We start from the raw sequence: 14826 nt of genomic DNA on the forward strand, positions 1-14826 counted from the left end.
TACTGATTGTCGAATAATGATGTCAAATGTCAAAAATTTTATTTTAGCCGGACCGGAAAAAAGTAAATGTAGTGTTATATTTTTAAAGTTATTCGTATATTAATATATTTGGAACGCGTAGGTATCAACATTTCTTCCGATATTAAAACTTTATATGCAATTAAGTGCCAGTGAACAAATTTTACTTTAAATAGTCTAGAATTTCCCATAAATATGGATTATGCTGAATTACAAAAACAAGCTGATAACATTGGCAAAAAATGGTACAGAAACGCTAAACAAAGGTAAGGCTTCATCACTTAGTTATTTCAATATCCACTTATCAAAATGTGTTACAACATATTGAAAGTCATATATTCAAGGGTAATTCCAAATCAATTACATAAATATTTGTTATAACTTGAAAGTAATTTCGAGTTAGATGTTCCAAACCACATTTTATAAAAAAATTTTAAGAGTATTATCTGCCTACTCTCACATTTTTTATCTATAAATTGGGACCTAACTTATTTATGTGGAATAAAATTTAAACTTATATACGATTATTCCTATTAATATTAAAAAAATTAATAAATCCATGTACATACCTTCACGTGAATTTACTAAAGCTGTAGAACTAATACTTAGATGTATATACTTGTAATAGGAGAATAAAATATTTAAACAAATTCATGGGTGGGCTGTGAAGACATCCATATCAAGTGATCTAGGACAATTAGTAATAGAAGATCTTGAGAAAAGAAAATTTATCATAAGTATTTGATTCTTTTTCTCTTTTTCGTTATGTGGTACTGCTTTTCATTATATGGTACTGATGTACTAAAAGATGGAATTGAAAATGTAAGAGGCATGTTAAATTCTTCATAACTTTAGAATGGTTAGAGATAAATATGGAGAAACCCTTATGCACTATGATATAAAGGAAAAAAGTTTTAATGAATTTATTAAAGTTTTACAGGATGTCCTGTTTGAAGTAATAAAGTACTTTCACTTTAGAAGAAGTGTACAATCTAGTGAAATTATTTCCAACAAAAATATCAATTTTTCATACTTTTGTACCATATATAAAATCAGTTACTTCTAAACATTCCAGAATCTAAGGTAAAACAGCAACTAATAAATTGACTAACAATTTATGAAATTACTTGTTTAAATTGTAACAAAAAATAAATTGATCATTCTAAAAAGCCACTCACTAATTGGATCACATCTCATAAATGTGACAGCAAATTATACCCTGACGGATCTACCCTTGCTGAACTCGATTTTTTATGAAGGCTGTTCTATTGTAGTGGTAGTATAAATAGTGGGTTCAGTATGTATGATATTTGTTGGTATCTATAGTCTTTTAGTCTTATGATATCAAATATATTTAAAAGGGTGAATGGGCTTTGTACCACCATAACCTCTTGTCCCGTTCAGGATTTAGGTAGTGGATCCTTTTTGAAAAATTAGCTACAGACTCCCTCGGCTAGCGGCAATCGCAGCGTGACGCCGCGTGATGGAGAAACACATCACTAACTGTCCTCCACTGTCTCTTGTTTCTACGGCGACGCAAGTCAATGTGCCTACGACCACGAAAGCAGGATAGCCTAGGAAGCGCATGAAGTGGACCAGTGAGCTAGGACGCCTAACGGAATACAAGAATTGTGCACAACCCTCTAAACGCTTGAGAAACCACATCAGAAAAATATACAAGAAATATGTACTCACACACAGCATCCAGAACATCAACAGCATTCGCGAATATATTGGTCTGCTTCAGCAGAAGCTGAAAGCGAAATCCAAACGTTTATCAAGATACATCAAGTGACCAAGAAGAAGCTACAGAATAATACTTTTCATAGCAACCAAAAAGTATTTTACAGGAAACCTTGTAACTACGCCCAATAACAACACCAATCAACCTATGCCATCGTTACAGACTTTGGAAAAGTATTGGTACTAATTGTGGTTAACTCCCAAAATCCACAAGAGAAATGCCGACTGGATAGCAGCTGTAGAAGAGATGCGATTAAATATTATTCCGATGCAGTTTAATAATTTCACACTAAAAGAAATCACCAAAATACTAACAACTGGAAAGCACCGGTAGTTGATAATATCCAAAACTTCTGGTATAAGAAATTCCCGAGTGTATACAGGGATTTAGCGAAGCAATTTTATCACCTCCTACAGAACCCAAAAGTAATCCGAACATTTTTAGCCCTGAGCTCCACTCCCAACGGAGATATCGTACAGACGATGGAAAACAGAGAAACTAAATACCTAGGCTTTCAATAGGCTAAGTTGCCGAACACAAGCAGGCAAAATCTAGAATCCAGGATCAATACACCAAAAGTCCCTTATGAAGTTTGAATTAAATGCAGGCGATCAACACCTACGCCACGTCTGTTTTGACGTACTCTTTTGGAATCCTGAAGAGGACGAAAACAGAGCTAGAGGGTATTCAGAGGTTGGAACGGACAATTATGTCGAAGAGCAACAAACACCACCCGAAGTCATCCACATTAGAACAACATCACTGCCCAACTCCAATTTTAAATGTGCTAAATCCCTTGATATTATAAATTCTTTTCTAGATACTGGCTCTTTTCCTAACGGTTGGAAGGAGGCGTTAGTTTGTCCAGTACCTAAAGTACATAATCCGACTGAGTTGAAAGATTTGTGTCTTGTAAGCTTGTTACCAGTACTTTCCAAAGTTCTCGAACGAGCAATGCAAACCCAGATGAACTTTTTTTTACATAAAAATAATCTTCTCTCCGTGCATCAGTAAGGGTTTCGTAGGGGACGTAACACAGCAACTGCAATGTTGGATCATGATAGTTGTGCAAAGATGAAATATCTGGAATTTGACGAAGAATCTTGTAAATTCTTTGAATCTTACTTAAAAGGAAGAAGGCAGAGAGTTCGCACGGATCATAGTTCATCTGAGGCTGGCAAAATAGTATCTGGTGTGCCGCAGGGCTCAATAATTGGTCCTCACACTCACATTCAATGATGTGCTGATGACACTCAGGTTCTACGCTATTTGGATCCTGCAGATCTAGATGCAGCAGCTACACACCTAAATAGAGATCTGTCAAATATTCTTGAATATACCACTGAACGTAGTGGTTTTACTGTTTTGTTTTCAGAGACGTAGAGAAAATTTGCAACAAAATTTAAAATTGGAGTTGCGCGGTGAGACATTGGTAATAAAACAAGTTGCTAATAACTTAGGACTAATTTTAGATGTGGACTTGAGGTTTAAAGAACATTTAAAGATACTTTTGCAGAAAAGCTATGCTAAGATGAAACTCTTGTATATGAACAGGACTATTCTCAATTTTAAGATGAGGAAAAAGCTTTAGTATTGTCTATTTTTACCTACTATAATGTTTACTATACTTGTCTTGAAATGGCATCGAAACATCGCGTGCAATATGTACCAAACGTGTGTTGCAGATTTATTTTTAAGCTAAGAAAATATGACTATATTTTTGTCAAAATTAATGAATTAAATTGGTTAAAAATGGTGTGAACCTTCAATTTATATGTCTTGTTAAAAAAGTGTTAAAACACAATAAAACCCAATTAATTTATTCGATTTTTTCTATCTATCCTAGTGCCGAGATCACCTGTGATATCTAAATAAATAATTGTTTTCTGGTGAAGAAGTATTCTTGAATATAAAAATATATTATTTTATATTTGAAGCCCACTTTTATGCAGAATCATTTTGCACTAAACGCAGATTATATTTATTAACAAAGTACGGTCGAAGATAGAGGAAGCAGCAACATTTCATATTAGCTTAGAAAAGTTTCCCCACAAGTTGCGCAATATTCATATTGCTTAAAAATGTCGTCATCTCCTCTCTCACTTATTTATTCCATTTACAAAAACAAATGTATTAATAATAATTATATCTTATCAAATTTTTGACCCCCTCTCGATTGCTAAACTGAATGGTCATCTGATATTAGTTGCTAGTATCTCGGTGAAAGTGGTTAAGAGAACGTTCATTTTTTTTATAAGCTGCTCAAGGTTGCGTTATATATTTTTTTATAATGCCTGAAGTATCTCAAGATGCGTTTGAGGTTAACCATCCTTTAGAACCTCTTCTAACGCCCGAAATAATGCGGGCTAGGGCTAATACATTGACAATCGACGATCCATTTTCTAAAAGGGAAAGGTGTGAAAGTGATGTGGAAGATTTCGATTATAAATATCATTTTCCTGGTTTTGCTGCCGGATTCAAAAGAGAAATAGGTCACAGGTAAATTGATTACGTTAATAGGCGGGCTTTTATTTAGTATTTTTTATATTTTTTCACGAATAGATTTATTTAAAATTTATATCGGCAAATAATTTTGAAATTGATGTAATATAGCATATGAATTACATTAATTTCTTATAACTTTTGATGCTGATAATAATGCTTCTAAATGTTCTGGATTTTAAATCTCTTCTGTTTCGAAATTAGTTTTTTTTTTAATTTTTTAAAGATTGATAACAAATTGACGTTTCGACTTAACCTCATTCTTTATCAAAATGTTACATATATACAATATACAGCTTTCTTCGCCGCATCCTGCATTTCGTACGCCGCACTTTCTTCCATATTTTGTTCAATTCATTCCTTCCATGTCCTTGAGGGTCTTATACAGGGTTTATACATCAATGCTCCGTCCTCATCACATGTTCGTACCAGAGTAGTTGCTTAGTCTGTATTCTCTCTGAAGTCGTGTATACTCCTGTTCTTTTTTATTTTTATTACGGGAAAATACATCCAATTATTATTTTGATTTACATAACATTCCTTTGATGATTATAATTTGGTTAAAGTATGAGACTGTATCGCCGGTAGTACGACTTTTTCTGCAATATCCCTCATCATTTAAATTTTCATCATAAAATTCACATGCCAAAATTCTACCATGTTGTATTGTTCAAAAAAAACATTAAAACTCTGACTAATATGTGGATTCTCGTTAGACCAACTATGGGAATTATGTCGATTAAATAATCCATTTTTACTAAACTTTGTGTTGTCACACCATAAAACATCTTAGATCTTTATTAAAAACCATTCACAGCATTCTACCTTTTGAGGAAACTCACCTAATTGAGAGTGTTGCAACTAATAATATGAAAATGGTTTCCATTTGTGTGTTTTTGAAATGCGTTAAATTTTCTCGTCGACAAAGTAAGATCTCTCTTACAATGGAGGTATTGCGGCCGTACCAGCTCGACAAATTATTGCCTTACGCCTTATTGGAGGCAACAGAACTACTGAATATTGTCAATCGAGTTCACAATTATCGGTATCACCATTATACTCATTCTATCAAATTAACAATGTACTTATTTAACAATAGCACAGTTTATTTTATTGACAGGAATAAATATTTTCTTCTAACTTAGATCTGATAATATCCTTAAACTTCGATCAACCTAAATATTTATTTATTGATTTGAAATGTCTAGCTAAATATTATATCTGGTTAAAAATTTCCAAACCAATAATCATTATCAGTTCTTATAATTATTTATTACGATAATGGTTTTGGTGATTAAGTATTACACTAACTAAGATCGTTAACTCTGAGTCCAAAGAGTGCCTTAACTTCAAGCATCACTTCACTATATCAATTCCAAATATCTAAAACTTCCAAACGGACTAACAAACGCAGTTTTATCTCCAGTATCGTTAAACTGATGGTATCCTGATCTTAAGCCTATAGAAGACATGAGAAATGTTTGTTGCAGCATGCAAAATATCATTTATGCGTGGAAATAGGTACGAATAACTAACAGCACAGCCAAATCTTCTTTGTAAGGACTACAATGATCGATGCCGCCGTACGTACATCCTCATTCTTCGTATTATCAATAAGTTCAGATTAAAAAATTCTTTCTTTTGCACAGATATCTTAAACGGAGGTAGCACAATTGGAATAAGAGTGCCTGTATTTATATGGTATTCTGCACAAATTCTAGAGTCTCCAAACACCTTGAAGTATTTTTCCTTTATGTTACTCCTGAACAAATCTCACAAAAGTGGGACCTAGATAAGAGAAAATTATAAAACTGGAACTCATGATGATGCCCGAACATTTGGCACTGAATTATCTGTGTGAATGGTACCTCTATAATTGATTCAGCGAGTGAATTTTAAATGCATAAACCTCTGTAACTGAGATACAGTAACAGATAACTATATTGATGGTGACAAAACTAAAGGAAGAAACGCCAAAAAACGGGAACAAAGGACACAAGATCTCAGGAAATATAAAGTAGAGAATCATTCGAAACTGGTTAAACAAATACTTGGACAAACTAGCGATCAAAGGTTTGTTGTAAAACAATACAAAATGATAGGTATTAGCAGAGACTGAATTTGAATCTATTATTTATCAACTTTAAACAGGCATATGATTCAATATTAAGAAAACAACTGTACCAAGCTCTAGCAAAACTTGGAATACCTAAGAAATTGATAAAATGATAAAAGGTAGCTTATCTTAAAAATTCCGACCAAAAAAAGGCTTAAACAGTTTTATTTAATTTCCTGCTAGAGGTGATTCTCGGAGGTAGTGGATTACGATCCCAAGGAATGATTTATAATAGCAAAAGGAAAGTCCTGGCATGTGCAGATGAGTTAGCGCTCATAACCAGAACAAAACAGGAACTACAGAAAATGTTTTTACTGTTTGAAAAGACAACAAAAAGATATGGCTTACGAATATAAAATCAAGTACATATATGGAAATGGTTAACGAATTTTCAAGTGACAACTAATTGAAAATCACAACAGGGCAAAATAGAGTACAAGAGTTTGGATACCTAGGAGTGACGGAAACAAGTAAAACAGAGGAAATGAAAGAATTTGACAAAAGATCGGTAAGAGACAATAAAACAGTTGAAAATAAGTCTATAATAGTCAAAAATTCAGTACTTTCTAATGTAATAGTGTCTAAAGGTTTTAGTTGAAACGGTTTTATAGCACTTGGAGTGATATTGAATAGTGGTATCGCCGGTTTCCAATGAAATTTTGTTATATGGCATATTTGTTGATGTAATGTTGAATTAATGACTCTTAGTTCTTCCAATAATATCGAGATTTCATATTTTTTTCTGTTTCATCTAGTCCGCTATGATTTTCTTCACCATGATAGTTTTGTACATAACTTCTTCGACTTCGTAAAGGAATGTTAATCAGTTTTCTATTCAAAATGAATATGATATTTAACTTTTGGTACTATATATTCTTTTACGAAATTTATCACATCCTGTTCAAACTTATTTTTAGAAAATTGTACTAAAATTCTTTGTTTAGTTTCATATAATTTAATAATGGTAAGTGTAGCTGGTTCAAAATTATGTCCACAGATTATAATTTTATAATTATAATCTGTGGACTATTTCAAAATTAGTTTTTTTTAAATAATTTCTGAAATATAAATAAAAATTCGACTTTTCTTTAAGTCTTTATCAAAATATGATATTGACACTGACAATTTGTGTATTTATAATGATCAATCGATCACCTTCAGCATGAATATCAAAATAAGAATAAAATCAAACTAGAACTTTGGTCTAATAAGAAAAATTAATTTTTCCTTGGTCCTTACATCTCAAATATATAGCAGTAATCCATTAAATCATTTGTAGTTTTATTAGAATTCACAAAATAGAGCTATAAATTTTACTTAGGTCTTTTTTATGATTTATAGCTTTTTTATAGCGTTCTTATGAATGTGAACCATTTCTAAAAATTCTCTTTTCTGTGTATTACATTTTTGAATCTTTATAATTGAATTTATGTTTTTTTTTCATGTTTCGTTAATATCGTATTGATGATCTCTTAGTCTATTTTCTAAATACTGAGATGTTTGCCCTATGCAGACAGCGTCACAATTAGAACAAGGCACTTGATATATAATAATACATCTTTTGTTTTTTGGTGTTTTAGATTTTAATTTAGTGAAATATTTGGATTTGTGTATGTACAAGGACTTTCCCAACAATTAGCGAAAATTATTTCAATAAATATGATATTAGTATAAGTCATAAAGGACATAATACGTTATCCAACATTTATATACATGAATATATTTATAAATACACATTTTAGCGGCTTGAAGTAATTGAAGTAATTTCTTCGAAAACAATTATCTAGTTCACCCAATAATGCTTCGCACAAAGCAGTCATTTGTGTGAGAGTGACTCGTCTCTCCACTCTCGTGTTGATTGAATTATGAGGAAAAATATATCCCCATCCAACGACCATCACGTTCCGCTTTTACATCGTTGTTTAGTGTTCACCGTTTTTTGTAATAGTTCAAGTGCGACCACTCAATCATTTGTACATGTTATCGAGTAATGCGCGTATGTAATGTAATATCTGATAACTTGATATAGAACTACGTACAAATTCAAGTCGGTTACTTATATATTTTGTGTACAATTTCCGCGTTAATGAAATTATGATAATTAATGGTACCTATGGCCTTGGCGATGCCAGAAACAAGTGAGTATATATGTTTTACGATAACAGATTGTTGATATTTTAATATAGACGTGTACGAACGAAAATTTAGATTAGGATACTGTTTTTACATTCACATATTATTTAGAACACACCGCTCATTGACCGGAATGTAATTATTATAACCAAAATAAATCGTGCTATGTTACCAAAAACAAAGATTCTTCGAACTATAATTATACAGATTAGCTGTATTCAAAATATGAATTATACAAAATTTTTGTACAATCAACGTGAACTAGTTTTCCCAAATGTATATGTTCAGTTTTTATTCGAAACTTGCTGGATAAACATTCGGTGGTAGAATATTTACAATTGTATGGTGATGTTCCAGCTGGTCAATTTTAATATGACTTGATTTATATCAACGAAAAGTAATCCGTTTGTAGGGCATGATTCATCTATCTTAATCTAGATTCATGATTCATGGATATCATGTACGATAACAACATGTTAATCCCTCTCAATCACATAAAATCGCACGTTGATTTTTTGTTTTCAACTAGATCGATAACTTTTGATTGCTATATTCGATTAGTAATTGGAAATTCAACAAAACTGGTACTACATTTTGGAAACCATTCAAGGTCATACAGTTTTGGCCATTTTCTTCATAAAAATCATACTCATTACAATTCTGAAGTGATTTTGGAAGATTATCATCACGAGAACGTATGATATAGTGAATAATAAGATCAAATTAATATTGTTCTTGATTTGTTCATAATGTGATATCGTACAGCCTTTATTACTATCAACGAGGACGTATTTGTATTTAGTTGTGTTAGAATAATATCTGAAAAAACGATGCGCTTGGAGGAAACTGGAAAACTCTTGTCTTAATTAAAATGTTTGCTTCCACTTTTATTTCTTTGATTGTTTTTAGGAAATACGACCAAAAAAATGGAAAACACTCATGCCCTCATTTGAGCATTATATAAATTTCTCTAATTTCTTAGACCTTTTGATATTTTATGCTTCTTTTAGTCTTTACCAAAATATGATATTTTGAATAAAAGAAGACGACACGTCAAATTTTTATCTGTCTAACTAATTTTAAATCAGAAGAGACCTAAAGTCAAGAACATTTAGACATTATTTTTTTTAATAATTTTTCGTTCCTAAATCATCTAAAGTCATAGAAAATCATCGCAAGAAAATATTCGCGTTTTAATTATATTTTTTGACCAAGTTTCGAGTATCTGAAACAACTCAAATAGCTATTTGTTACATTTATGGCTCAAGTAGTAGAACGCATTACGAATTATATTTTAAAAACACAAAATTTTTACTTTCCCCTCTTCCCCAATTTATGTTTTTTTGATATTTCATGCTTCGTTAATGCAGTTCTATTTTTTTTTATCGTATTGATGACCTCTTAGTCTATTTTCTAAATACTGAGATGCTTGCCCTATGTAGACAGCGTCACAGTTAGTACAAGGCACTTTATATATAATCTTACTTCTTTTGTTTTTTGGTGTTTTAGATTTTACTTTAGTGAAATATTTGGATAACGTATTGTGTCCTTTATGACATATACTAATATCATATTTATTGAAATAATTTAATAGTTGTTGGGAAAGTGATTCTACATATGGTAAGGAAAAATGTTTTATGTTTTGATGTTTCGTTTCTGTTTTGTTTTTTAAATGATTGTAGTATCTGTTTATCCTATATACATAAATTCCCCAGGAAATACCATAAATCACATTTTTTTGACAAGGCATCTTCTGGTAGCTTTAATTTAGTGAAAAGTTTTTGTTATGGTTCTGCAGTTTTATGCAATTTTAATGTTTCTTTCTCCTTCAGATTAATCGCTAATTTTTTCAGAAAGAGTTGGAATAGAACCAAAAAGTATCCTTTGCGTATCAGAGATGTTTTATTCATTTTCATTCCAGCAAACACACCCATCTTCATGGGTGTGAAATTATTGCCGAATCTGTTTTTCATTCCTAGCACTAAATTAACCTTCAGTTTGTATGGGTGATTTGATTTAAAGTTGATATATCTCCCAGAACTGCTGGGTTTCATGTACCAGTCCAGAATTATCTTGTTTTCATTGGTTGGTATTAGTTTTGTGCCTAGAAAAAGTACGCATCCCATTATCTAATTATTTGAAAAATATATTCAATAAAATTTTTACCAAAACAAATACTATATCAAAAATACATAGGACTTCAAAGAAAAAATATAAAAACTCCTAACGAATATGTATTTATTGTATTGTATTTAGATGTGGTTCTTTATAAAAAAATATTCCTATTACCATTATGAAAAATATATTAATAAAAAATGGGAAACATCAAAAAAATATATTAAACATTTTTCCTTACCGTATGTACAAGGACTATCCCAACAACTATCAAATTATTTTTGTAAATATGATATTAGTATAAGTCATTAAGGACATAATACGTTATACAAATATTTCACTAAATGGAAATCTAAAACACCAAAAAACAATAGGAGTAATATTATATATCGAATAAACAAGTTAATCAATTATACACTAATAATAATTAAATTGATCATAGATACCGGTTTTCTTAGAATATACTAATCCGTTTGATTCCAAAAAACACGTGCAAACGGCGGCCCGTCACTAGCTTTTAGACAGTGGTGAAGGGGAGGTTCACAAATATCTATACTCGAGAATTTATACACCGCTTGATCTAGAATCTTAAAGTGCCAAATAATTCAGTTTCAATCTACAGGATAATAAATCTCTACCTAATCACCTTTACCAAACATACATACAAGTTGTATTATAAAAAACGAGTTAATTAAGTTTACCAAGAATGTTAGATGAATTGACTGGAAAGATAAGGAGTACCCAGATAGATTACTTAAAAAAATATAAATAAAAGTAGATGGGAACGCTGACATAGGCTGTCTAAAAACCACACGCTGTGACCACCCCTAACATCTCAATATCCTGTCTAATTTGTGGAACAACCAAGAAACTTTACCAGAGAAAATAAAATACACTAAATATACCTTACAAAAAAAATAATTATGACGGTAAGTCAGATTACTAAATACTTGTAGCTATACTTTATGGTGATACCTATAGTCCAGTGAGTACGGCCCAATTAGAGCCAAAACCCACGAAAATTAGTTATGTCGCCGATTTTCTGGATTTAGGTAGTTCTCGGGATGCTTAACATCAAAATTTTGGCCGCTAAACGATATATTTTTGTTTATATTTTCAAAATTCCGAATTTTGCGAATAACTCGAAATCGAAATCGAAAGGATCAAAAATGTAGTTCAAAAAATTTCCTACAAAAAAGGTTCCCTCTGATTTTTCCTCATCTCAAAATTATTCTTACAAAAAGTGAATTTCGTATTTAATTTTTTCCCGGAAATTTAGAGGTAAATTTCCGGGAAAAAAAAATGCTTGAATACTTGAAACCGCATTCAAGCAAAGCCAAAATTCCTATTTGCTGATCAATTTTATCAAAGAGAGCCTCTACAAACTCAATTTAGCTTTATTTATTAAAATAGTAGAATTTATCATTCAGAAGCTAAAAAATCCAAAAACACAATTAGAATCCGTTCAAACGTTAGTGTATTACCGCTTTAGTGGGATCGCACGAAGCTTTATTTCTAGTAACAAATATTGAATCTGTTTGTGGTGACTTTGAGAACCATTTACAAGTGTTATAAGCGCTTTAAAAGTCGAAATGAGCTAATTCAGGACAAGGAACGGTCGCAACGTCCTTGACCTCAAAGTTAGATGAAACGTACAGAGACATCTCGTACGAGCGAAAATTTGTTCAGACACGTTTGACTGAGCAATTGTAAATCACAAAATTTACAAGAGAAACAGGTGCTCTCTGAAATTATTCCACTCATAGATTCAACGTTAAGATAAGTGCATTGCTAACCATGGGAAGTACTGCTTTTTTATCCCACCTCGTAGGTGGACGTGTAGGATATATATTTTCATTTGGACAACACAGAATTATTGCAGCATTTCATTCTGCAAACAAATCTATGGCTGGACAACACAGAATTTTTACAACAGACAGTCGGCAAATAATGTTCATAAATCGTTAGTCTTGATTATATCACAGAATAAAAATATCAAAATACGACCATTATCTATTTCTCCTACTTTTTAATTCTCGAAACGGTCTGGTAATGTCAAATTTCACAAAAGACCTGCCCGTCTTTAATCGATTAATTACGAGATATTTTTTTTTTGTTACAATTATTCTAATGAATATAAATAGTTTCCAGTTGATTCTTTATATATCTCTTCATGTGAAAAACATTGCCACGGACGAAGCTGAAAACAAAATCCATATGTCCCATTTTAATTTGAAAGTGTTCCTAAAATAACACTGTTTATATTTGTTTACAACCTACATACATTTGATTTCAAAAAATAAATTTTGTTACGAAAATAACTATTATTTTTTATCAATTTATGTATCAAAATATTATTAATGTTATTTGCACTAAATCAAATCGATACGTTTCAAAACTGAGATAAAATTATTTCAGGAGAAACTACACGAAATTAATCTTGCAATCTGTCTCTTAACAATTAGATCTGTGAACACAATTGTTAGTAGTTATGATTCATATGAAAAATAGCGATAATATACTTTATTTATACAGAGTGTTCAAAAAATGGTGGATCCGTCTCTGGGATCGGTAGTAAACATAAAAAAGATTGATACTGTATAAAAGGGTAAATTTGTCAATTAATGAAAATAATATACATATATAAATATATATTTATTCATTTCATATAAATTTATTATAACTAATAACGAAATATTTTACTTAAACTTTTTACAATAATCAATAATCTCGATAATTCATATTGGGTTGATTATCTAATTTTATGTGTTGTTTTCAAATATATATTTATATGAACTACATCGATAATTATTAAAATATTTAATAAATACAAATTGCACATGCTCATACATATAATACATGAATTATAACGTACCTTGCAACCACGTGTTTGTTAGATGTTCCGGCAATATCATCTACACCTCTTTCTGCCATAGTTATTTGAAAATACTTTCAGTTCACTTTAGCGGAACACAATGATAAAAATTAAAACTTCACAATAACAATATTAATTATTGATATTTATAATAAAAACAGCAATATAAGTATATCGATATTGACAAATTAGAAAGTTGCGCACCAAAAACGTAACGAGGTCATTCATCGATAGATTTTACTCCTCACATTTTTCTCATATCGGGCCCCTTATATATGCAAATCGATTCTTAAGGAGTAAACTCCAATAAATTCCAAAAATATGTAAAATAATCAGAAATAATATTATTAAATTGTATGATTTCATAATTTTAAATCATATTTTAAAGTCTCTTATTTCACGTAACAGACAGGAAATTATATTACTTATAAACAGCAGGCAGTCTTAAGAATTTGAAATTTATCTGGTAAATGCAATAAACATATATGTAGACGAGTCTTTGTATGAAATATTACTTTTGGAATCAAAATAAAATTTTATTAATAGGTTTGTAGCATACATTATACTTCATGTTGATTCCAACTTGACGTCACATTGTGCGAGAGAGTATTGACATACCAGTGAATCGTGGAATACCTTTTGATTAAGAAATAAAAATTGTATGACTGCTATAATCGTTGTATCGCACTCGAAGTGAAGGCAACTTTTTCTAAGATAGCCTACGAAATGAGTGTCGTCATTCCATCGATTATTGCTTTGTTTCTGGAACCTAGAAATGTTCCCAAGTGTCATCCATAGTAACAATTCGGCTTAAGAAGTCTACATCGTTTTCAAAACGAGCACAGATCGAACGCGATGTTTCTACTTTTGCAGCAATTTTTCTCATGTCCAAATTGACGTGAACTATATGATGAACGCGTTCGTATGGAATATTTAGTGCTTCAGATATCCGTTTTAGCCCAATTCGACAGTCTGATAAAATCATGTAATGAACTGTATCGATATTTTCGGGGACTGACACAGAAACTGTTCTTCCCGATCGGTCATCATTTTTAATGGCAAATTTACCTCTTTTGAAGCTTGCAGTCCAATTTTTCACGGTCGCATACGAAGGACATTGATCACCAAGGGAATTAAGCATATATTCGTAAATATGCTAAACCTCTTACCCCTTTTAAATACAGGTATTTAACGATGATTCGATACTCCAATTTTTTGATTTTCACAATTTCGGTGGACATCTTTCTTCTCTTAATTTGTTGGTTCACTTTTTTGTCGTCGAACTTTACACTGACACTTCTAATAATTTATTGTTCGTTGCTA

The 14826-nt window shown here is 31.2% G+C and overlaps 1 protein-coding gene across 6 annotated transcripts in view; it reads left to right on the forward strand.

Moving 5' to 3' along the window:
* The first annotated feature begins 4 nt into the window (after positions 1-4).
* Positions 5-14826, forward strand: part of LOC130895421 (cytosolic purine 5'-nucleotidase) — a 33153-nt gene continuing 18331 nt past the window's right edge. For 2 of the 6 annotated variants that reach the window (XM_057802688.1, XM_057802690.1), the window contains exon 1: positions 5-284. In XM_057802688.1, coding sequence (XP_057658671.1) covers positions 214-284 — 71 coding nt within the window. In that variant the 5' untranslated portion in view covers positions 5-213. Of the gene's footprint in view, positions 285-3970; positions 4262-8240; positions 8519-14826 lie in introns of those variants that run through there. The other 4 variants (XM_057802686.1, XM_057802687.1, XM_057802689.1 and 1 more) reach the window with 4 other exon arrangements.

The sequence above is a fragment of the Diorhabda carinulata genome, chromosome 6 (genome assembly GCF_026250575.1).
Source record: "Diorhabda carinulata isolate Delta chromosome 6, icDioCari1.1, whole genome shotgun sequence".
Taxonomy (NCBI): Eukaryota; Metazoa; Arthropoda; class Insecta; order Coleoptera; family Chrysomelidae; genus Diorhabda; species Diorhabda carinulata.